We start from the raw sequence: 25,309 nt of genomic DNA, 5'->3' as shown, positions 1-25,309 counted from the left end.
GTGGAAGATGCTCCTGGTTTGAACTGCTGCTGACTGAGACTGGAATCTGGCACTGGGCTTTCCATTTCTTATGGCATACATTTTTTAAAACCTCGTGTTAAACACTCGTATGCAATGTTAGAGACAGATCTCTTTAGCCAGCAATGCCTAGGGGTTTTTTCCCCCCTGTTGATTCTCTGAGAGGCGGGATATCGCCAGGGCGAGGGATGTCCAGTTTTAGCCAAGTGCTCATTGTACAAAGCATATACCAATGAAGTGCTCCAAATTAGCAGTGGTCTGGCAGCAGTAATAAAAGCTGTAAAAAAGAGACTGCGTAATTGTGCTTGTCATGAGGAAGAATATAGTCTGCAGCTGGTGTACAGAAATGCCTCAAATCTGTATGGAAGTCAGAAGAAAATCAAGTAAGCTACTAATCTCTAGCGCAAATAGTTCAGGAAAGTATCACCTTCAAATACTACTTTCCTGCCACAAGCACACAGCATCCTGGTGGTGTCTCTCTGCCTGCCCACCCAAACATTTCAAAAGTAACTTTTGCAATAATCTCTCAACAATATTTTCCTGGCATTGCTTCTTTTTTCTTGGTTTATACAGATGCATGCTTCAATATCTTTGTAAGCTATCTCTTCTGGTAGAAGAGTGCCACCTCATGACTGATACAGAGGAATGAAACAACCCACAGCAGTAAAGCTGAAAGCATTCAAGTGCCCACGGCCAGGGAGGACCAGAACAGCTCATGCCCTGTGTACCCACCCAGCACCACAACACCCTGAGACAAACACTCCTTTGCCAAACAAGTGCTTTGTGATCGTTGTTCCAGGAGAAAAAGCCTAGCGTCTTTGCTGAACCACAGCCCATCCTCAGTGGTGAACTGAAATTAATTACTCAGGAGACATAGGCAACATTATGCAGGCCTTTATACAAGATGCTTCTTGCTTCAAAAGCCCAGTCTATTTGTTTCAGACTCCTCTGCACTGTCTTAAGTACCTCTTCTCTGGGAAGGATGAGTGTGAGCACCCTCTTTTCCTTGCTTCCTCGGACAGCTTCCACATACCTAGGCACCTCTTCTTAAGCTCACTATTTTTGCCTTACTAAAACAACTGATTTTTCTCACCATCTGAGACAAGTATTGTCAAACTAAGGAGAATTTTGGGGTGCTAAAAAGTCCTAATGACTTTGCTGCTTCCATGAATGAGGTGCATGTGTCAAAGAAACTCAGAATTTCTCTGCTGTGTCACCAGTTGGAAATGTTCACAGCAAAATCAGACACAGCGTGTTCTCATGGACGGATTTGTTTATGCTCCTCCCAGAAACAGTTAGTTTAAATATTTACAACACATGAACAAGGAATAGAACAAAATAACTCTTTGCTTCTTTTTTTTATTTCTCTTTTAAATATGTTCAGACATTGAGGAAAGTGCCAGATGGAAAAGGCTAGACCTTGAAGTGTGTTGCTCCTATTTTTTTCCCAGAATAGAAACATCAGGGGAGTAGTACTGAAGTTTTCCTAAAATCCCAACTCTACTGCTGCTATTCTCCTTTATTGGACTCATTGCTAAATGCTAGGCAGTAATTAAAGATCAGAATCAGCTTCTTTCTCATCACCTCAAATAAAACCAAAGTCAATTAAAACCAAGTGAAGCATTCTTTTTTCTAAAATGGTCATTGATCTACTAGCAGGTATATTAATAGCACCTATTATGAGACAGGATGCCAAGCAGCTAAAATATGGATACAAATTTTGACATAACTTGAATATTAAATAGTGTTTCAGAAAGGAAAGATTTTGCATCTCATTCCCTGAGGCAGCCAGTTTTTGCTCAGTCCTGCATTTCAAAAATATGCTGCCAAAGTTGTCAGAGAGCCAATATTATTAATCTGAAAGCATCAACTTAATAAGTCTCATCCTATGAACTGAAAAAAAAAAAAAAATTCAAAACCCACTTGCAATTCCGTGGGAGGATTTTAACAGCGCAGATGATTTTCTTTGCATAACTGCTAGAAGGCCTGCAAAAGTTCATCAAAAATCAGAGCTGCATGAAGTCTATGATTGTCTGATTCTTTTGTTATGATAAAGATAACAATAGCTGAATCAATAAACCTAATTTAAATTTTAATTAAAGATCATTGCTATGACAGATGAATTTTTAAGCTTTCCGTGTTTAACAGTTTCCCTTAAAAAGATTTTTATAGAGGAGCTGACCAATCAAACTAAATAACAGCATGAACAAACCTTTGGTTGCTTAAACTCTCTCCCATTAAGAAACTGAAAGGGTATAACATCTGCTATCCAAACACATCATTTGAAATTCTGACAAAACTCACCCAGATATTCCTCCTCCTCCTCCCAGAGCAGATAAGTTAGCTCTGGGCCACATACAGTGTGGGGGTCATTCAGACAGGACCACAGCACTGAGCCCCTTCAGCTCTTACGCTGAAGACCTGTAAAACTGGTCTCTGGTGAGACCCCACCTGGAGCACTGCGTCCAGCTCTGGAGCCCTCAGCACAGGAATGACATGGATGTCAGAGAGCAAGTCCAGAGGAAGGCCACAATGATGATGAGAGGGCTGGAGCACCTCTCCTATGAGGACAGGCTGAGAGAGTTGGGGCTGTTCAGCCTGGAGAAGAGAAGGTTCCGGGGAGACCTTACAGCAGTCTTCCAGTAATTAACAGGGACCTACAGAAAAGATGGGAACAAACTTTTTAACAGGGCCTGGGTAATGGCTTTAAACTAAAAGAGGGTAGATTTAGACTAGATATAAGGAAGAAAGTTTTTACAATGAGGGTGGTGAAACACTGGAACAGGTTCCCCAGAAAGGTGGCAGATGCCCCATCCCTAGAAACATGCAAGGTCAGGTTGGATGGGGTTCTGAGCAACCTGATGTAGTTGAAGATGTCCTTGCTCCTTGCAGGCTGGGGTTGGACTAGATGATCTTTAAAGGTCCCTTCCAACCCAAACTATTGTATGATTCTATGAAAACCAGGCACGTGCTTCAATGTATCTGAGCAAAACTTCTCCACCTGCCAAAAGCTATACTGCGAAGGAACAGGATGACAGGAACAGGAACAGGGCTAGAGGCAGGACCATGCTTAAGCCACCAGAAAGAAGAGAGGAGGAGATTCCAGCTGAATTAAGCGCAAGCCCATCCACCATCACCAAAGGGCAACACCTTGGAGGAGCTGAGCTTCATCCAAATGCCCAGAGAAAGGGATAGTTGCTTGGTTGCTTGGTTAAAGAACCAGGAAGCAGCTGTACTATTATTAGCCAGTGCTACAGAGCTGGACCAATCCAGCTCTCACACATCCCCATGCCCAGCTGATTTTTGTAGGCTGACATGTGATAAAAGCTGGCCTTCTCACATGGTAGCTATGACAGTTTCAGTGAAGCCGTGAGGATTTAGAGCTTTCTTCTAAAAACCATGGAGCACCTCTACACCAGTCCTCTTGGTATTTTTTCGGGTGAAATATAAATCAAAAATATCATCTCTGAAACGGAGATATCTTTAGAAAAAATGATTTCTTCAAGTTGTCTCTTCTAAAAGCAAGTACCACCTGCCCACGTTTAGCCTCTTTTCCAGCCCACCTAAAAGGATGCACTGTTATGAAATTGCCCAGGCAACCCCACTGAAATGTTTTGCTGCTTACCAAAAATCCAAGTGATCTTAGATAGAACATAATTTCTCTTTATTTATGTTGCGTTTCCAAACATCACTTCTCACCAGCATCTGCCTGGCAGACACAAGTGCTTTATCCTGAACTCTCTTTCATCTCCTCCTCCAGTTTCACAACAGCTAAACCAGGCTTCAGCACTGCCATTAGCCACAAACCTAGAAACAACCACCAGAATACTTTGTGGGTGATTCACAGGTTTTGTTGTCAAAAAGCTAGTGATCTTCCTCATTTCCTGAATTTTACAGCATGCCAAGCTGCGTGTTCACACTGTTTTGTCTTTAATCCTGGGTTCACAAACATTCCCAGAGTAAAATGTGACATTTTTCTAACAAGCTCTAAGTCAGTAAAGTTCCGGATAGAGCAAACCTTGGATGTTCTGTTCTCTTTGTAAGCAGCATTTTAAGAAGAGAAACAAAAGCCATCCAAACATGCACACTCAAAATATGTGTTTAAGAAGTCTGCCCAGCAAGAGGTGAAATAGATCACGCATATATTTTAATTAAATGTTTATCTCACAGCCATGACAGCACAAGTGTGCAGCAGTTACAAGCCCTTACAGAAAATGTTTCTTTCACAGCGAGCATCATCCCAACTAAAGGGGGTTTTCTCCCAGCCATCCCTTGGCATTAATGCTAACGTGGAATTTCAGCAATGCCCAAACATGTCTTGTTTAGTCTCGGTCCCCATTACTACTGTGTGCTAAATACATGGTCCTCAAGGGGGTTGCATATGCTATGCATTGTGTGACATAGAGCCAATACAGCAATCAGCTATATTTTTCCACAAAAGATTGGCCATCTTAGAAGAGCTCTTATATAAACAATGCTTCTACCTCTTTCCGAGGCCAAATGCATTCAGGGTCTACATTCTCAGCAGCTGAGCAGGCAACCTGCAGAGCTTCCAGCTCTACGAACGCCGTCCCCAGGCATTGCGCTGGGAGGCTTGCTGCAGGCGCGTCCCAGTGATTGCATCTTGCAATGTTAGCCTGAACATTTTGGAGAAGAAGCAGTTCCCATCCAAACTGCACATGAAAGCTGGAGTTTTCAAAATGACATAGGGTTTTATCAAACTGTGAAGCTTAGAAGAGTTAGAGGATGCATTTTTGTTTTCTTCATTTCCTACCTGTGATTTATATCTGTCCCTTTCCCATCTTCTTCCCCCTTCCCTTCCCATTTATATCTGTTTTCTGTCCCATCTTCTTCCCTATTTCCTTCCCCAGCAAGTAGTGGGGAGAGAGGGACCTGCTTCTGAGGTGCTGATCTCATTTAGCCTTTGGGTTTACACAGAACGGAAAAGAGAACAGGAGCTGTTCTACTGCTTTCTTCCCCAAGATGAGTAATGCAGCAGCTCAGGCAGTTCCTTCTTCACCTTTCTTTTATCCAAAACTAGATTTTCCGTGGCCCTCCAGCCCTTCATAAAAGGTGAGGGAAAGGGCAGGGGACTCAGAGTCCATGGAGAAAAAGGAACTCCCTTTAGCTTCTCTCAGCCTGAGATCATGCTGCAGGAAGCCAGATGTGGCACAGCATCACTTCACATCAGTGTGCAGCTGGGTGTCCCCCCATCCTCTCCTCTCCTGGTGATTTTATGAGATGTTTGTCCCCGGTAGCAGTGAATCTTGTGACTGGAGAGAGACCATAAAACAGACTAAGCCCAAAGTGCTTTCAAATGCCAAGGTAACCAAACTGGAATATTTGTGTGAACTATGTATATCCTGAGGTTTTCTGGTATAAGAATTAAAGATGTTGCTTACGAGTGTGGAAGAGAAACAGGAAGCCAACAGGAACTCATGCAAAGGCTGTGTAATTCTTGCTGGCTGCTCATCCCCTCTGTTATGGAAGCAACCAAGCAAGAGAGACAGATAGGTCCAAAAACATAAACAGGACTATTAGCCTTAACGTACTGCCAGGGGTCTTCTCCACACCCCCTGCCACCTGGGATCCTCTCTGCTCCATGCTGTACCTCCACCCTGATGGGTTCATGTTGCACTGCTTAGTGCAACCTTCCAAGACCCTTCTCCAGCAAGGCAGCAGCAGGCGGCTCAGCTGGAGGTTGGTGCCTCTGTTGCCTGCTCTTGGCTCTTTGTCAGGGAATCACAGAAGAGGCTGCCTGCGCACCACACTGGAGGAAGGCATCCCATCTACAGGCCAGAATTCAGGACGAAGCCCATGGATCAATAGCAATGTATTTTAAAAGGTCAGGATGGGTCTTCTGGTTACTCAGCACTTCGTGTTTTGAAAGCAGAACCACCGAAGATACAACTGTGTACCACAGCTTCTTTAAAACAAAATTCCCCTATATCCTTCTGTGCGGGTATCTGCTAGGAGAAATGAAGCACTTGCATGGTGCTGATTGGATGTCTGAGAAACCACCAAATCTATAAATGTATCCCAACAGTCAAACACAGACTTGGGTACAAAATCCTGGTACTTTGTGTTCCAGCTCCACCGAATTGAGACTCCCGTTTCCAAGGACTCCGAGTGCCAATTCTGGAACAAGCTTCTCTCTCTGGTCAGACACTGTGTTATTTGATATATTAAATTCCCACAGATTTAGTTGTCAGAAAAATGTAATCATCATCCATTTAAAAAAGCACAGCTGAAAAAATGATTAAAATTCATACACATCAGGCAGCTTGATTTGCTGGGCATGGCCTGAATATAAGGCTAAATGAAGGTTAAATATTGGCTGAATAGCAATTGTACCATCTCTTTGAGAAGCTGTTTATTCAGAATGTATATGGTACTGTTAGCTAAAAGCAGCAGCACATTTGAGATTGAATCAGACAAGCTTTTCTGCCTTATGCATGTACCATTTCTCAGACTAAGCTACATGCAGTTAGAAAGCAAGAAACTAGACCCAAAATACTCAGTGAAGTATATTTAATTCCTGATAGGAGAAATATTAACCAAGTAAATCAAACATTTCTAACTCAGCATTTTTCCATGGGAAAATATCATTTCACTGGCATTGAAATCTCCTACTGGGGGGAAAAATGCGCATTTTTTTAATATTTTGAAAAAGACTGAAACATGGCCAACTTTTTCTAATTAAGATGCTGCATTGTACAGTATATCACATTTGCAGCAGTCAGAATGAGAACAGAATGCTTTGACTGATCCACGTCAGGCTTTGTTTAACTTAAGAATTCTTAGCTTTAAGAATTTAACTTAATATCAATTCCAATTTTTTATACTTGTTATTGTTTTTCATCTTGTTCAGAAATAAATAGATTTGGGAGTGCCAGAAAGCCCCACTGACTTGATGACGTGGCTTCTCACCAGCTCAGTTGCCTATGCTTATTCACCTCTTGTGCAAACGTGACCTAATAATACCTTCTCCCACAGGGGTTGTGATTTTATTACTGTTAGTGGTGGTCAGGCCAGCCGCTCCAGCCCACTCCATGGCAACTTGCATTTTCTGATGTGGAGCTTGTCCCTGGTCCCACCATCAGCTGTGAGACGAAGGCAGCAGCTACCACAAGGACCTCTGATCAGAATTCACAGATAGGCATTAGAACAAAGCTATAAAATTTCAAGTATAGTGATCAGCTTCTTTCCCTGATTAAATAAGAAATACAAAAATAGAAATAGCAAATTACTTAATTTACAGGAAAATAAAAAAGCACCAGTTTTAACATTAAAAATGGAAAAAGAAAACCAACAAAAAAGCAACGAAAGTTAATTCCTTATATTCTTATGGGGTAAAAAATCTGTCCCGACCCCTTCCTCTCCCACTCGCACACACAGTCCCTGCACCAGCACCAGGAGTGGCCATGCTGCAACGTAGCTTGGATGTGGAGAAGACATGCACACCGTTCATAACCTACAACATGAGGAAGTCATGCACAGATTCCCAGCAAAGATACCTTGAAAATGCTCACAGACACCTGTCCATTTTTTACTCCTTTCAAGAGCTTTAGATATTGCTCAGGATGAGATAAGCATCCAATTTCCAGGTATGTTCTGAATCAAATTATCAGAACCCCTGGGAATTTCCCACTGCTAGCTCTGAAAGAGAGGTTATATGTATTTATTGGCTTTTTACTCAAATAAAATGGAAAAAAACACTAATTTCTTGTCAGATGTACATAAATATGAAAGGAGGGTGAGAATATCTTACCAGAACACAGTATTTGCAACTTTTTCCAGCAATGAGAACTGATGTTTTGGGCTTTACATGAAGAGGTGAATTCAGGGTACAATAAGACTTTGTTTGCTTGTTTGTTTGTTTGTTTCTAGTTTGATTAAGAAGAACTGATTAACTATGTTAATGATATGAATATGTCTATGATATGGAATGTTTCTGACAATAACTTGGTGGTACTATGGAAATTTTATTCTAAATCTCTGTCCTTCTTTGAGGCAATCATTTTCACACCAGGGAGAATTGTTTAGTACAAACCTGACAGTGAAAGTCTAGATGAGGAAGAGAATATACTGCAAGCACACCTACTTCCTTTAAATCTCAGCATGTCCCTTGTGACACACCAATAAAACAGACCCAGCAAAGCTAGGTAATTTGCCAAAGCCCACACAATATCTGCAGGAGAATCAAGATATCAATCAGGAGTTCCTGACTCCTAGCCTTTTGCTTGTTTTTAATAGCATACATGGCTTTCTCATTTTCCTTAACATCTAAAAATAGCAGACTGACAAATCTTGCACCAAATATATTTGAGACCAAAAGGTCATCCGGGCAGAGACCATCTCTCTGCCTTGTAGGACGCTGTTTAGAGATACTTAAGGAACACAGGAGCAGTGCTCAGATACAAACCTATAAAGTCACTGTAGCTTTTTTGAGCACCATTCTGGTGCACATTCATTTAATTACTTCAATATTAATGCCGTTATCACAGTGTTTAAGTAAAATTCTCTCATTTTCTCACCCTTGCCCCAGGCAAGGTGCAAAAGTCAGCCCTAACACTACGGGTCAGCATCTCCCCTTCTGCATACTTCCTACAGTAAACTAGTTTCATCACAAGCACTGACACAGGGGCTAAAAGAACTGATTTCAAAGGGTAGCGAAATTCCTACATTTGGCTGTGTTTTTAAAAATTTCTTCTCATACAAATGAACTTTTGATAAAGAAGATCAAAATCTCTACAGAGATACCTCGGCAAAGGAAATTATGAATAAAGACAGGGTGAAAGTAATTTAATACGAGCATCACACACGCACATGGAAGTCTCAGCTCCCAGCTGGAGGTCCCAGACCAAATTCTGTTCATGAGTGAAACTCCACTCACCCCAGAAATGGGGACAGCATTGTTTTCTGTGCACACAAGTTCTCTACTGTTGAGGTCTTACCCCAAACTGAACTGTGAAGTGAACTGCCCATCCAGTGATTGAAAACTGGTCATTCTTATGGGATACCCTATTTGATTTTTGCAGTGGAAAGTCTGCCCCATTCTGCTAACTCCCAGCAGAAAATCGTCGAACCTTGAAATCAGCTTGACATCATGGCTGTCAGCCAAAAACATGCAGTCAGTAATGGGCTGTAATTCTTGCCCCTCTCATTTCATTCTTTTTTTATCACAGGAGTGGAATTTGAAAATAAAAAGTCCTGTTGCAATAAAGACAGCCCCAAGTAAAACAAAAGCTGAATGAGGCTGTCTGTATGTGTAATCTGCAGTAGCCTGACCTAGAGATGAAAATCACTGTATTTTGGCTCAAACGTGTTTGATTCCATGATTCTGAAGTACCCCTTTCCCCCTAACTTTTTATAGGATTTTATTCTTGATGGCTCCCATCACAAAGTGAAATAATATATGGTAAGAGTGCATGACACAACATATTATTGTGTAAGCTACCATGAAATCTTAAATTAACTGTGCTGTGAGGAAATGCATCAAGTCACTCTGGGTCACCACATCAAACCCTTGTAGCACTGTAAGACAGTACGAAGCGTAAGCTTAAATAACAGTAGACAGCATGAACAAACAGTAACCTCAAAATAACTGCACAGGGCAACTTTTCAAGAGCAATGAATCTGGAGGTGGCATCAACTTTGTTATTAATTCTAATCAGTCAAAGGTGGGGTTGTAACCTTACCCGCATATCGGCAACAGCTTCAGGGAATTATTCTGTCATTTTCGTAGACTGCATGGTGCAAATATTAAGCTTGATAAACCCTTTCATCCTAGCTGCAAGGAAAATTGCTGATGTGGTGCACTGAAATAGTGTCCACTCTCCCAGTCAGGCAGAGGGAGCCACCGCAGCCCGTGCTCTGGAGAGGAACAGCCCACATGTTATTAGGAGCCAGACCATGGTCCCACCTTCTTGTTGAAGCAAACAGGACGTAATGTCATGGAAGTAACAAAGCTCTCTATAGCTTAACCCGGGGGGCAGATGTGCAGCATCCCCGCCCCAGCACAGGTGCCCTGTGGCAGGAGCTCAGCTGTGTGTTGAATTCAACGTCGACAGAAAGTGGCTTCTCAGGCTGGCTACTGGTTTAATTGTTGATTCCAGGTACATGGAGCTAATCCCAGCACTGCCAGCAGGACCTTTTTTGTTCCCATTTGAAAACAGAATGATAAATATATTGCCATGTTAGCTTGGCTGCCTCAAAAAAAAAAAACATAGTCTCCTTCACCAAATCTCTATAATTTAGTTTGCTTCCTCCGATATAACAAAGACCAAAATTCAGCTTGCAACTCTGCCTGCGTAGTTCTGACCCAGGACTGGGGGCAGGGGAGAGATAGGAACGATATCCACTGTGGTGCATGTCTTTCACAGAGAAGTGGCAACTCTCATGACGCTGGTAACAGTCCACAAAGCTCTAACTGAACATTAAACATAATAAAAAACCCCACAGTGAAGTAAGATGGCAATTAATTGTACTTCTTAGGTAACTTGCCCAGCAATCGAGTATTTGCACAACACTCAGCCGTGATTCCGCAGCCTGTGCAAACATAAAACAAACAGACCGAAAAGCTGTCATCAAGACCTAACAGAAAGTTGCAACATATACAAAGGCTCATTACCTCATTAAAAATGCTTCAAGTTTAAAGGAGTGAGAACAGCAATTAAGGGCAACCATCAGAGGTCTCACCAGCATGTAAAATACAGTATGCAGTGAGGTGAATGGGTGCAAGCACCAAGCCCACCACACTGCAGCCTAATCCTGCCACTGCCGTCCCCCCGAGCCAGGGGACAGATGATGTGGGGACCCACGCAGCCACTGCACCAGGATAGGTCGGGATGGGACGGGATGGGACAGGGTAGGCATCTGCCCAGTCCAGCGGGAATGCTCCTGCGTCACCTCCCGCTGCCCTGGCTTTGCTCCATGCCCATCACTGTGGAGCCTGAGAGTCCAGCCTCCAGGTTTTCATTGGGCTTTGACGCTCCTTCTCAAATAGACCATTCCTTCCAGTTATAGTTTTAATTAATTTAGAATGAATTGTTTGGGTCTCTTAATTTCCCAGCTTATTTTGAAAAAGTCCAATTAATGCTGAGCTAAGTAGCTCCAAAGGCTTCCCAGCTCTCATCTGCCCTGAAGGAATCCAATTAGAATGAGACACTAGTCAAAATGTCAAACCACAATTGTTTTTAAGTTCGTTGTGCAACAAATCTACGGCTACAAGTAAACCACACGATTACTGAATAAAACACACAATACTTGGAAACCTAAAGCCTAAGATGCCCTCACTCAAGATGCAGCCTCCCCTGTCAACCAAGAGCATGTTCAGAGCTTACAGCAAACAATAAAAGTTGTATTTCCTTTTACAAGACAATTAAAACCAAGGAGTATAATGAAATGTGTAAATTAGACCATAATACATGATAAGGGCTGAAATGTAGGAAAGACAGTCCAGAAGCTCTGCTGCCTGTGGAGTTGAAGGACTTCTGAGGCAGCACAGGCTGAGGCTGGTAAAGCTGCACCATGCAGAACTGCAGAAATCTCTGTGTTCTGCTTCCAGAGCCACACGGGTGCACTGGCAATCACTTCAAGGGTCTCCACAACAGTGGCACACTTTAATTTGGAATCCTTGCAATCCACTTACAATTTTTTTCTGTATTAGCTTTCTCAAACCTTTAGAGAGCACAGTAAGGTCTCTCTCATACACGCATCCCTCACTAGATAAAGTCTTTTTCCTGATTTCAACTTATTTGCTTGAAAAATCCTAACTCTTTCAATACTCTGGAAGTATTTTGTCTAGCTCTGGAAAAGGAACAGATATTAAGTCATTGTTGAATGGGAGACTCAATTAAAAACTGAGACAGGTCAAAATTTCAGATGAGGGTTTGTTTTTAATGAGCTGTAACTCTAACGCAATTCAATTAATCTTCTTGACTTCTGCAGAAAATTGTCCCCCTCTTTCCCGTCAGTCAAATGAATTTTTCCACTCAAACCATCAGGATCCCTGAGAACTTGGTCTGTTTCAAAGGGACTTTTTTTTATTTAACCTCATTGCCCTTGTAATGTAAACACCAGGTTTCCCACTCACTTCGAAGTTAAATTTCAGCAGCAGAGAAAGGGATCAGAAACACATGTGTCTTAGGAACAGCACTCTCCTTTGGGCAAACCCATCCAAGAGTCCTTGGTCTCAGCACACCTCCAAGGAGCAGCAAAGGAGCTGGTAGGAGACCAGTCCAGAGGGTGCCTGAGACAGCACGGAGGGCACCATGACAGCACTGGGTGCTGTTGGTCCTCTCTGCCTCCAGGCTGCTGATGCCTCCCTCCTGGGGCAGGGAGATACTATCTTCTGGATCTGCCCAGAAGAGCACTGCAGAGAGCAAATGACCCTTTGGGGAAGCTGCTGCACAACTAGTGCGTTTCTCATACCTAAAGCACTCTGTGAGCCTCCGGGTTCCTCTCCCTCTGTCATTTTGTGGGAAAGAAGATCTCCTTTAGACTAAAAATCGCACAAGAAATCTCACAGGAGGTGATTTTGTCATATGGTTTTGTATCCTTCCGCCCTTCCCACCTGTGAAACGAACAGAAAAATGGTAAGACCTTTTTATTTCCATTTGTGCATTACTTGAGAATTGAAATGCAAGCATGTCTTGTCCTGCAAAACTGAGAAAAACAAAGGCTTCAGTATTTCTGTCAGGCATAAGGGAAGAGAAATTAAGATCAGCAAGCACAGTAGAAGTATGTTCCCTGCCTGGCTGTAGCAGGTAGGTACGGTGCGGCAGTTTTGACGCTAAAGCGTTCCCTGACAGTCGTCCCTCCACAGGATCTGAGGCACTGCAGCAAGTGGAGGCAAACGCTGGAGAAGGGCTGAAGTACCACAGTGTGGTAGCAGCTGGTAAATGTCTTTCTAAACGTAATGTTATACGTGAAAAAGACAGAGTACCAAGAAACAGCAGTTTTCACCTCATCAGAAGCAAGCGATCTCGGCTTGAAGAGGAGGCACGAGAAAATGAGGGCAGAATTATCTGCACAGGCCTGAAAAAGACCAGAGACATTAAACTGCGAATGTTCGCTCTTCCTAAGACTCTCCATGTGACTTTATATGATTCCAGCAGTGCAGAGAATCAACATGCGTTTCTATGGACTGCCACTTGTGTCCCCCAAATTAAACATTTTTTTGAGTTTCTTATGATTACCTTCTAAATAACTGACGTGTGACAGGCTTGTCCAGGAGTTGTGTAGCTGTATTTACTAAGTATTCAGCATATACTGTTCCACTGAAGTTTGCTTAGTAATGCATACCTAATAATGTGCAAATAATTAAAGGAAAACTGTCACATTCTCTTCATGTACCCCCATTTTGTTGGCAGCATGCTGCTGCTGCTTCTTAAATTCACCTCTCCTGACCTTTTTCCTGGTCAGCTGGGTTCCTCCTTCCACTCCTGAGCATCGGAATTTTATTGTAGGGCTTCTCTGAGTTGTCTGTCTTAGATGGAGCAGGTTCCCCAAGTTAAAGGTCCCTGCCATGGCCAAGTGTTTCTTCACCCAGAGGACACTCTAGACTACACTTTGAGCTTGGAACAGCCACCTCTCTCCATGCCTCTTAACAAAATACAGTATCTTACAGATTTTTTTGCCCTATAGCAGCTCTCAGAGTGATGTTCAGCAGAGCTGTGAAGGGAAGGTAACAAAGTTAGTCCCAGCTGTCTGAATTCAACACCACATGCTGTCACAATGTCCTTCAGGAGTTTTGCTGATGTTTGTGCATTGGCCACCAGCCCAAACCTCAAAGCAGCATAACTAAATGTGGCTCCAACCTTTAGGGGAACCAAGTCAACCCATGGATCGCAGGCTCAGGGGTCAGCTCCAGCAGAGAAACGCTTTTGTGTAAGTTCTTCAGTTAGGCTGGGCAAGTGCTGAACGTGGCAGCATGGGTTCGTTACATGCTGGGCGACCAAAGGATGGCACGATGCAAGTCACGTACGCTCTCAATAAGCCATCCGAGACTCGTCAGCAGGTGAGTTACTTGTTGATGAAATACAGGAAGAAGAACTGCATTTGATAAAGAAATGTTAATCTTTGTTCACAGACTTGCCACTTGTTATTGTACACATACACAGAAGGAAAGGGCATCAAATAGGTTACACATTGTGCAAATGCTTTCTCAGCTCAACCTCATATGATGTCAAACCTATTTCTTTTCTGGCATATGTCTTTTTGCAAACACTTCTCTACCTGTATGAATAAATGATCAAGGATTTGGGAAAGCAGCGGGTCCTTATTACAGCACTTACTCCTTCTCTGTTACAGGAATGACCTGCCAAGCTCGAAGTTCATACATTACAAGTGAGATCCTGTGGGGTTACCGTTTCACCCCTGTCCTCACTCTGGAGGATGGATTTTATGAAGTTGACTACAACAGTTTTCACGAAACATATGAGACCAACACACCAGTTTACAGTGCCAAAGAGCTGGCAGAGATGGCCAGCCGAGCAGAACTACCCCTGACATGGTCTGTTTCCAGCAAGCTGGACCAGCACGCTGAGCTGGAAACTGAAGAGGAGGAAAAGAATCAAGAAGACCAAAATGAAAGAAATGGTGATGTGGCCAACTTGGAGAATGAGTCCAAAGTGTAGAACCACTGGAGGTGTAAGGGCCACACCACCTCCTTTATCTTCTCCCTCTTTGCTCCCCTTTCTTTCTCCAACACGCCTTTTTTTTTTCTTCCTTGTTAATTACAGGAAAATAAATACTTAAGATGCGAAATATCTACCTGTCCAATTTAAACTCAAGAGATTCACAGACTAAGCAAAGGCATGGGTTAAAGCTGCAATACCCATTATTGATGGTGGAATCTCGATCCCCACCCTGGTAATGACTGCTGGCTTCTTCGGCATGTCTCTGAGTCCAGAACTCCAGGTTTATTCCCATCAACCAAAAAAAAAAAAAAAAGTAATGAGAATATATACACAAGAGATTTAAAAGGAAAGACAAATTAATGCTCATCAAAGCAATGGGCCTTGGCTTCAGTTTTTACGTATTTCAGGACAGTTTCACAAACTGGGTAACTCTATGAAATGGGCCTTGCAGCTTTAAAATGAAGGTGAGCAGAGGGATCTGCAATCCAACACAATACTGTACATATGCCTTATGTAATTACTTTCTCTTTACATTTAGTAATAAACACCGCATGTACAAAAGTACTGTAGTAAAGAACTTTAAATAATGTACATAGATGTGTAATTAATGTAGGTTTAGAAACAGAGTTCTAGAAATACTGGGATGCAAAAACTAATTACCCGTCGAGTAGGCATTTCTTTTCAAATATTTGGAGTGTAATATTGATTTTTCTTCCCCTATACCTACGGCTCTTCTAGTGCATGACATTTTCTTCAGTGTACCAGACTGGCAGCTATTTAGAGTACCTCACTGTTTGCCAAACAGATTGTTTCACTGACTCTAAAAAGCCATAAGTCTGGCAGAGGGCAGGGTAGAGAAATTGTAACATAATTACTGATATACTGTGAAAATGTTTACAAATAAGGCAAACTGTTCCTGGTTATTTTTTTGGCAGTCCAACCTAAAATTTAGGCTGTGGCAAACTCACGGCAAAACAGAATTTCCTGTATACTCTTAATATAACGAGCATGTTTCATGTGGACATATTATCCTTTATGTGCAATATCTAGGGAAACTTCTCCCTTCTCCCCAACCAAACTATGGGATTTCAGTGGAGTAGCTTGCTACGCGAACAGCACAAGCCATTGAAAACCAAATGTTGCACCTTAGCAAGTAGATTTTAGCTACTCAGCTGGGAAGGAAACAGCTGGATCTCATCTCAAGCCGTAATCAATAAAATTAATTTGTTGACAGCGCCGGTGCTTGGCCGGTCCTGCAGAGTCACGGATGGTGCGACATCCCTGGGTACATGCTTCAACAGGATTTCTCAGCTAAACACACGGTCCCTGCCACCCATGCTCAGGAGAGTGGTTCCCTAACAACTTTCTTTACCTTAGGTTAGCTCCTTGGCTGTTGTAAATCCGTGTAAATCCTGTACATTCCGACTTGACAACTTTAAAACTAACGGGGCAGCGACACTTTGCATTGCTTGCAAGGCAACGCTCATGTGAGTCAGGGAGCTGGTGTGCACGGTCACAGTGTCATGGACACGTTCCTGGAGGGGCCGCTCACACGGTGCGGCATTGCCCAGTGCTAAGGAGCACTCAGTCAGGCCCAGCGTGCATAAAATACTACCTGTTGAAAAAAGCATTGCTTTTGGTGGGCTTTCGCGCAGGCCCATCAAGAACAGCATTGCTGTCAGCAAAGGAGAAGAAGCTGCAGCCTTAATTTTGTTTTATTATACCTGCCTACTCCAGAAAGGAAGAATACAATGAAGAGAATCTGAAGCATTTTTGTACAGAAACATTTACGTCAAAATAGAAGAGAAAAAAAAAATAACCTCAGGAGAAACTTAGTGGGCAGGTGGAAATTTTGCACTGTGATATAGCTTTCACATTAATTTCACACCGATTCTCGATTTTTTTTTCTGAAACAACTGCCCCTTGCTAATTTTCACAGTGTGTGGCTGATCAGTGGGGTTTCTGCAGGTCCTCCAGCTGTCCTTCACTCTGAGGTGGGCAGCGTATGGTGTGGGGAAAGGGTTGCGCACCAGGGACGGACTGGCAGATCAGGCTGGATGGAAAGAGAGGTTTTTGTTTCAGCTCTGAACGTTCTCCCTAGAAGGCTTTCACAAAGCAGCATGATGTAAGGAACGGTGCAGAATATGGATTTTTGTTCCCTCCACCTGGGCTGGTTGATTCTGCCGACTCGGTAAAGGTTACTTACACTTAACTTTTGTGAAATAATACTAATTTTGTTGCAGATCTTTCAAAGCTCGTTCTTCTGCCCCAGCATCAGCAGCTGCCGAGCACTCCAGTTCATCCATCACACACACACACACCCCCCCTGCAAGGCTACACATGAGAGGTACTGAGCATTTTTAAGGAAGGGTGGCTCCCCAGCTCCACTGGAAGAGAGAAGCCTTAGAGCAGAGGAGCCGGGGGGAGCGCGGCATCGGTAGCGACGGGCCACCCACCTGTGTCAGTCCTAGCAAAAGGCGCATGAGCTGAAAGCAAAGCATCCCTCTGAGGATAAACCTGCTTTTTGCTCTTGTAATTTACTGGGCCACCCTATTATTCATTGCTGCAGTTTAACAAAAGTTTGCATTAATTAGAACAGCAGCTCAGGGCCCTAATTAAACCTTTTTTGTGTCCTTCACAAAAAAAAAAAATAGACTTTCTGCCACTGGGGCATGCGCATGTGTAAGCTATATTTTTGTGAATAGGGCACTTAAAGCTTAAGGTGTGTGTGTTCGTCTCTTTCTCTCTCTCCCCCTGTATTTTATTGTCTTTGGTATTAATGTAGTATGGACTGTAAAGTTTATGAAATCTCATTTTTGTAACATAAGCTTAAAAAAAATAGAAGCCTCCAAAGCTTTCAATGGGGAAGCTTCACATAAACTTTGTACTAGAATGTCCCTATCAAACACCTCTATTTTTCTACAATGATTGATTAAGCAGTTTAACAATGTATTTTGTGTCAATGATTTCAACTGAACTGGTAAAAAGACAATTAAGAATTGAATGCTGTTAATTAACAATGGATTTTCAAGCCGTATATACTGAGTGGTGTTTTCATTAACAGTGAATAACTTAACCTGGGAACTTCATCTCCTAATCCAAAACAATGTATTATGAAATAGCAGTGCCCTGTGGGAATATTTTTGGCAAACCACATTGAAGGAACATGAATAATGCAACATTTTAATATACTTGACTACATAATGAATCAAGACCCATTACATCTCTGTATACTTCACTAATACATTTTGATGTCTCTTTCTCAGAGTATCTTGTGATTTCCAGGAGCAAAAGAATTTGCAGAGGTAAATGGGAGCTCTCGGTAATCTATTGCAGCTCTCAATTCCTTCTTCCAATGAAGACAAATGCTGCAGAGGCGCTTTGTACAGCCTTCATGCACAGTGTTCCACAGTCCTCTCTGTCTCCTTCTCACGTATTTTTTATTTCTTTCATTAACTTTTTTTTTTCCACTAACACACTAATTGTTTCGCCCTTGCCCAAGTTTCCAAACCAGATCTTTCAGGTGTTGATAACAGACACAGACATACTGCTTTTAATGGAGCAACATAAATTTATACCGAGCAAAAATTTGACCTTCAGCAAATGCTTGAAGCTCTGGCTTATTATTTAGCAGCAAATACCATCTCCCCAACACTAAAATAATCTTCAGAAATTATTTCAAAATAGGCATCAAAAAAAGCAAACATTCTCTCAGCAGTATATAGCTGTTATGATCTAGATCTTCACCCTACAAAACCATAGTCGTTGGCATTGATGTGAGCCACCCCAACAAATTTAACTTCTGTGATCAAAGTTGAACATCTGTTTCTACGAAGGGCCTTTCTGCAAGCGCGCAGGTACCTGCAGCGTATGCAGAGAGGACTGCACAGCCCTGAGGCAGAGGTCTACGTGTCTCTTACATGGCAGAGGAAGGAGGTGGCCTGCCAGAGAGGGGTCCCCAGCAGGCAGCTGTCGAGCCAGGTGGGACCACATGCTGGCAAATACAAGAGCAAAACGCTTGACGGATGGTTGGAAGGTGACTTCAGAACAGGCTCTGGATTTAACCCTGGTGCACAGTGGTGCCCAGATCTGGGGTTGCCCATGTTCCTCTGCTGGAGGGCAAGAGGAAACTTAGGCCTCCTCCAAACCAGGGAGGAAATCCCTCTTCTCTTTTCAGCCACAGGGCAGAAATTGCCATTTGCTCAGCTGCACGGTATTAGGCTACTTAGGAGAGGGGAGACATGGATTCAGTGCTGTCTTCAGCCCAGGAGCTTGAAAGCCACATCCCACTTCTCCTGAGAAACTAACCCCGCCATAACAGCAACATCAGAGCCCCAGGACCTATGCCAAGGGCTGACAGGCTTTTGAATTCTCCCACTAGCCCAAAGAAACTTTAAATCATAGAATCATAGAATGGTTTAGGTTGGAAGGGACCTTGAAGATCATCGAGTTCCAACCCCTGCCATAGGCAGGGACACCTCCCACTAGACCAGGTTGCTCAAATCCTTGTTTTTTTAACAGAAAAATTAAAAATGCCCCATTCCCTGGGTCCATAACAGCTTCCATCCTATCAATCAGGGTGCTCCCTGGCTAAATGGCAGACCTCAGGCTGGGGAAGGAATAGTGCTCAGGTTTCTCACCTCCTGAGCCAGCACGGCCAGTAGTCAACTGTTATCTGCAGAGGTGCAGCACCACGGCCTTCGCCTGTGTTCCTGGATGCAAAAAGCTACCATATCTCCTAGGAGGGCAAATCCCACAAGGCCTGAGTTTGATGTGCTCTGAACACCACTCACCGGACCAACCTCGCTGTGAGGTGGAGGTTGTTTTAGCTCACTCCAGCTTTGCTGCCAGATGGGTAGAGCACGAGAAGATGCAAGATGTTACGCCCAGAAACCCTGGCCAGCAGGAGGAAGGGGTATCTGGGACTCCTGTCTTTCGCAGATTTGAATTTAAGCAAGTGGTGAATTTATACCACTTCCTCAGGCTTTGATGTTGATGTGAATTACAGGCTCAACTCTGAAAACATAATTTGTCTGTATAGCAATTTGAGGGGTCGGGCACCTCAGGTAGGACATTTCTGAGCAGCTACCACCAGAGCTTCTGATGGTGAAACATAAACTTTTCAATAATATGGTACTCTCTGTCCATGAAAATATCTTTCTTTTCAGAATATCAGCCTCCTTAACAGCCATGTTACCTCACTCATACACTTTTTAGGCTAAAAATCAGACTTAAAACAAAACTAAAACATGCTGTTTGGAAACACGCGGTGGGAAAGCAGGCATAAATTTGGGCTTTGTGCTGTAAATAATTCTTAAAGACAAGACCTGAAAGCTGTTATTATTATTCGCATTAAATGTTTCTATTTTATGCTTCCTGAGTGAATTTTAAAACTCTAGGATTTGGCTTTTTGGAGGGGAGGGGTGGTGTTAGACATTCCAGGGCATGCTTCATTTTGTTCATTTAGTTCAAGCTTACTTCTACCAATTTCCATTTTTTCAGATCCCCTGGGTTTCCGGAAATTATAACCTAGTGGCAACTTCAGTGTAACAACGTACTTATTTTACCCCTTGCCATTCTCCCATTTATTTTCTGTGTACTGATGTTCTAATACAGTTTCACACAGATATCATATCCAAAGACAGCATTCTAAAGACACCCGAATATCTTGCTATTTCACCTCAAGTGCGAAATCTGTTTTCTATTCTAAGCAAATTCACAAGTATAAACCACAGTTCTTCTCTCATCCTCCCTAACTTGTGTGTCATCCACACAGAATAAAATCTTTAGAGTTTCAAATAATACCAGCTGCTTTGAGTTTTTTCTTCTGGAGGGCAGGGCTGAGGAGAGCCCTCCCCACTTTTTTCCTTTGTTTTTCAAATCAAAGGCAGCAGCTCCAAACTCACAGTTGCAGGTCATGGGCAGTCCTCTGGAAGCTGTGGGCACAATCCTGCTACCAGCTTGCTTTGAAGTCTGTATCAGCCACTCTTCCAAGCCATAGAGCTGTTTTCCCTCAAATGATTATAGGCTGTCACTTGCATTAACTTTCTGGAAGGTTTAAACTGGAAGAACTAGTGGAGAACTGTTACCCCACCACACTTTCCTCCGCATGCTTTTCACAGCCTGTTCGACTGGAGTCCTCTGGACTTCTTCCAGCTCAGGAAAGGAGGCTGCCTGGCACGCAAGCATGAATCCTTGCAGCCACCTTCCCTGGCCACTTCCCCGGGAAGGAGGACCCAAATTCCTCACCAAAATATCCATACTAAGGGATGTGTGATGTTGTGCTTGAGACGGCACCGTTCTAGTTCAGAAAGGATGACAATGCAATTCACAGCGTTTGATCCACTTCACATGCACAGCACGTCGTACGCAGTCTTCTGCTGGGCTGAGGAAATGGAGCTGGAGCATGGCACTGCTAGCAGCTCTTTAAACACCTAAGAAATGTTTCCAAGAATGTAACTCTAATCAAATTAAACTCAAACTGAAAAGGACTTCTAAAAAATATTATTATATCTTAATGAGAAATCTCTAGTGTGAAAATATCAGTAAGATTGGGGATGGGGAACCCAAACTGTTATACTTTGAAGTCATTACAATGAACCTTGTTCAGACAGTGATAGAAGTTACTTGGTTTTCACAGCAACATTTTTGGTTTAGATGGATGGGGTGCTAGAGTCAACCTCCTAAATCTCTTGCTTGTGATTTTCAGAAATGCTGAACATGTACCAGCTCTTACCAAGATCAGTAGGAATTAGGAGGCATTTCTGTGAAGAGAGACCATCTGCTCAAATAACGACATAAGAACTTGGTGCTGCCTTTTGCTCCTGCTTTTAGGCTCCCTGGGAGATGATGGAGTCAGGAGAGGTCTCCACCTCACTGAAATGCCATTCGCAGCAAATACATGCCAAACTCTAAAGAACCCACACATGTTGCAGTAGGTTTTAGGCACACATTTTTAGGCACCCTAGGGATCACTAAAGGCACTGTTCAATGTGCTAAAGACGCTACCAAACAAGAGTGAAAAAAAACTTGACTCAAAGATATGATGGACAGGGGAGAGAAAATATAATGAAAGGCTTGTAGGTCAAGGTAAGGACAGGGAGATCACTCAGCAATCACCGTCACAGGCAAAACAGACTCAACTTGGGGAAAACTAATTTAATTTAATTTATTCCAATCGATCAGAGTAGAGTAATGAGAAATAAAAACTAAATCTTAAAACACCTTCCCCCCCACCCCTTCCTTCTTCCTGGGCTCAACTTCACTCCCAACTTTCTCTACCTCCTCCCCCCTCAATGGTGCAGGGGGATGGGGAATAGGGGTTGTGCTCAGTTCATCACATGTTTTTTCTGCCGCTCGTTCCTCCTCAGGGGAAGTACTCCTCACAGTCTTCCCCTGTTCCAGAGTGGGACCCGTCCCATGGGACACAGTTGTCCGTAAGCTTCTCTAACGTGAGTCCTTCAGTGGGGTGCAGTCCTTCAGTGGGGTGCAGTCCTTCAGGAACAGACTGCTCCAGCATGGGTCCCCCACGGGGTCACAAGTCCTGACAGCAAACCTGCTCCAGTGTGGGCTCCTCTCTCCATGGGGCCACGGGTCCTGCCAGGAGCCTGCTCCAGCGCAGGCTCTCACAAGGTCATAGCCTCCTTCGGGCATCCACCTGCTCTGGCATGGGGTCCTCCACGGGCTACAGGTGGATATCTGCTTCACCATTAACCTCCACGGGCTGCACGGGAACAGTCTACCTCACCATGGTCTTCATCACAGGCTGCAGGGGAATCTCTGCTTTGGCACCTGGAGCACCTCCTGCCCCTCCTTCTTCACTGACCTTGGTGCCTGCAGGGCTTTCTCTCACATATTCTCACTTCTGTCTTTGGCTGCTACCACGCAGGGTTGGGTTTTTTCCCTTTTTCTTAAACATGTTATCACAGAGGTGTTACCACCATTGCTGATGGGCTCAGCCTTGGCCAGAGATGGGTCTGTCTTGGAGCCGGCTGGCATTGGCTCTACTGGACATAGGGGAAGTTTCTAGCAGCTTCTCACAGAAGCCACCCTTGTAGCCCCTGTGCTACCAAAACCTTGCCATGCAAATCCAATACAAGGCATTGTATTGAAATGGGGTTAAGGCACAGCAGTGGGGCAATAAGACAAAGCCGCACAGCTTGCACTCATGCTGTAGCTTCTGCAGGAAAGGATGGAAGCCATCACTTAGCAGACAAACCAGCAGTCCTCCCTTCTAATAAGCTCGATACTTAAAACACGAGAAAACAAGATAATGCACTTTCTAGTCAAAAAGTAAAATGGTCCAGAGCAAATACAAAAGATGCCTGGAAAGGGAAAGGAAGGGATACAAATAAGTGCAAAGTCTACTAATGAAACCTAACAAAAGTCTTCACCAAAGGGCAGGGCCACTGGAATCAAGAGTTCAGAGCTAAGCAATGCTGCTGGCCATTTTTTACTTTTTATACACAAATATAATTTCTTTGACATGCACAAAATTACTATTAACACATATAGTAAAGTGAAGCATGACCAAATTTATTGCTTAAAAAAGTTGGCTAGCTAGCCAAATCATCAAAATGAAATCTGTATGATGAGAAGTGTCAAGGAAGGGAATTCATCACTTAAACCTCATTCGGCACTTCCCCCCCGCCCCCGTCCCCTGTGAAATACATTAAAGTAATACCAGCAAGAGACAGCATTGGTTTTAAACTTACCAAATTCAAAAGAAAGGAGGAAAACATTCAATGCACAAAAAACATTGTGCCTTTTCAAGATCCCATCTTTAGGGTTTTTTGCCACCACCCTCGTGACAAGGAAGAAATTAGCTGTATGCTAGTTACTACCTATGGTACTGATTGTAGAAAAGCTTTTGTCCCTCGAGAGGCACAAATTCAAAATGAACACCAAGAAAAATCACAGCAAGATCACCTAATATGGTAACTAATACATATAAAAGGAATTAAGCATCTGGTCAGCCTTATTTCCCAGAGAAGAAACAGCATAACAAAAACAGAAAAAGAAAATTACATCGATAATTTCCTGAAAAATGGCAGAGAAAAATGTGGCTTTATTTCATAAACCTAAATAACAATTTCCTTTTTCTCTTTTAATGACAGTGTTTGTCCTCTCTTTGTGTCAACACTCTGACTGATTTGCTAAAAATCTGCATGGCCAGGAAAATGAGACCCTTCAAAAGTAATTCTAGTTTTATAAAGAAATAATTTATTTGGGGTCTTTATTTATTAATTATTGAATAATCTGTGGATTAATACTGATAATTAAAAAAAATCAATATAGTGAACTGCTTCAGAGAAAAAAGATTACAAAAATTAAAATACGTCACTTTACAAATCAGAAGGAAATATTCCATTCACAGATTTTTCTCCTCGCATTTCCAAAATAAAGTAATGAAGCATTTTGAGGGTAGAACAAAATGTTTTGTTCAGCTGGAGACTTTCTTTAAATAGATTGAAAAATCCATTTGTGCTCATCTTTGCAGATAATGAACAAATTCACACCATCAAATTAATGTCAGTTTACCTACTGTAAAAATGATTAGGTATTAATATTTTTTTAATAAAATACACTGCAGAAGATACCTAGCAGTGAAGATATCTGCCACCAAGCTCACCCTTACAATATGAGTCAGTCATTGCCATGACTCCGATTACAGATAAAATTAAACCATTCCCAATACGACATTCTGTACATTTTCACAAAAATGGACTTTGAAGAGTTTGGACCAAAATGTTAAGGACCCACCTGGGATTTGGGAAGTGTAGGCTCAACTTCCTGCTGTAACTGACTCAGACAGAAATTTTTAATCTTAGATCATCTTAAATAGGGAGTTGCAGAAGCTCAACCCAGATTTCCTTCCTTCCCTGGCAGCTTCCACCCATCAGGTTACAAATTATCAGTCAATCTGTTGCAATCTCTGAAGAGCTATCCAGAAAAAAAAAAAAAAATGGGGTTAAGTTGAAAAAATTCTGAGCAGATTTACCATGAATTTCACAGGGAGATACAAAGACTTTTTTTATTTACTGGTTGAAACTGGAGCTGTGCCTCTAAAGGCTGAAAGGCAATACTCTATCCTGGTCTACCTGGAACGAGTGGATAGCTGTCTAAGAAATGAATGATTAAAAAATCATCATAGCTGACAGCCTGTGAGCAGCGGGAGAAAGGGGAAGGGTTACACAAGCACAGGAATGGAAATGACGATGTGTTCCAGCAACGGCCCCTCCGAGTCACATCCCAAGCACCAAGGAAGCACCCACTGCTTTTTTTCTGCATTGCAGCAGTCCCACAACTGAAAAATGTCATTGTGAGGCAAAAAAAAGGAAAAAAAGAAAGGGGGGGGGGGGGGGAAGAGAGAGAGTGAAGGGGAAAAAAAGGGGGGTAAAGTAGAAAAAAGGGGAAAAAAGGAGAAACAGGAAAAAAGGGCGAAACAGAAAAAAGGGGGGAAGGGAAAAAATAGTAGAAAGGGAAAAAAGAAAAAAGGGAAAAAGAAAAAAGGACTAAAAGGATAAAAAATGAAAGAGGGAAAAGAGGGAAAAGAGGGAAAAGAGGGAAAAGAGGGAAAAGAGGGAAAAGAGGAAAAAGAGGGAAAAGAGGAAAAAGAGGAAAAAGAGGAAAAAGAGGAAAAAGAG

The 25,309-nt window shown here is 42.8% G+C and overlaps 1 protein-coding gene across 1 annotated transcript in view; it reads left to right on the top strand.

The window, feature by feature from the left end:
* KCNJ6 (potassium inwardly-rectifying channel, subfamily J, member 6) overlaps positions 1 to 14,660 on the top strand; it is a 40,958-nt gene extending 26,298 nt beyond the window's left edge. The window contains exon 2 of the mRNA XM_009891323.1: positions 14,335 to 14,660. Coding sequence (XP_009889625.1) covers positions 14,335 to 14,660 — 326 coding nt within the window. The remainder of the gene's footprint in view (positions 1 to 14,334) is intronic.
* Positions 14,661 to 25,309: the final 10,649 nt, after the last annotated feature.

The sequence above is a fragment of the Charadrius vociferus genome, unplaced genomic scaffold (genome assembly GCF_000708025.1).
Source record: "Charadrius vociferus isolate BGI_N301 unplaced genomic scaffold, ASM70802v2 scaffold298, whole genome shotgun sequence".
In the NCBI taxonomy this organism is placed as follows: domain Eukaryota; kingdom Metazoa; phylum Chordata; class Aves; order Charadriiformes; family Charadriidae; genus Charadrius; species Charadrius vociferus.
The sequence above is the reverse complement of the archived record's forward strand: the minus strand, read 5'-3'. Positions and strand labels throughout refer to the sequence as shown.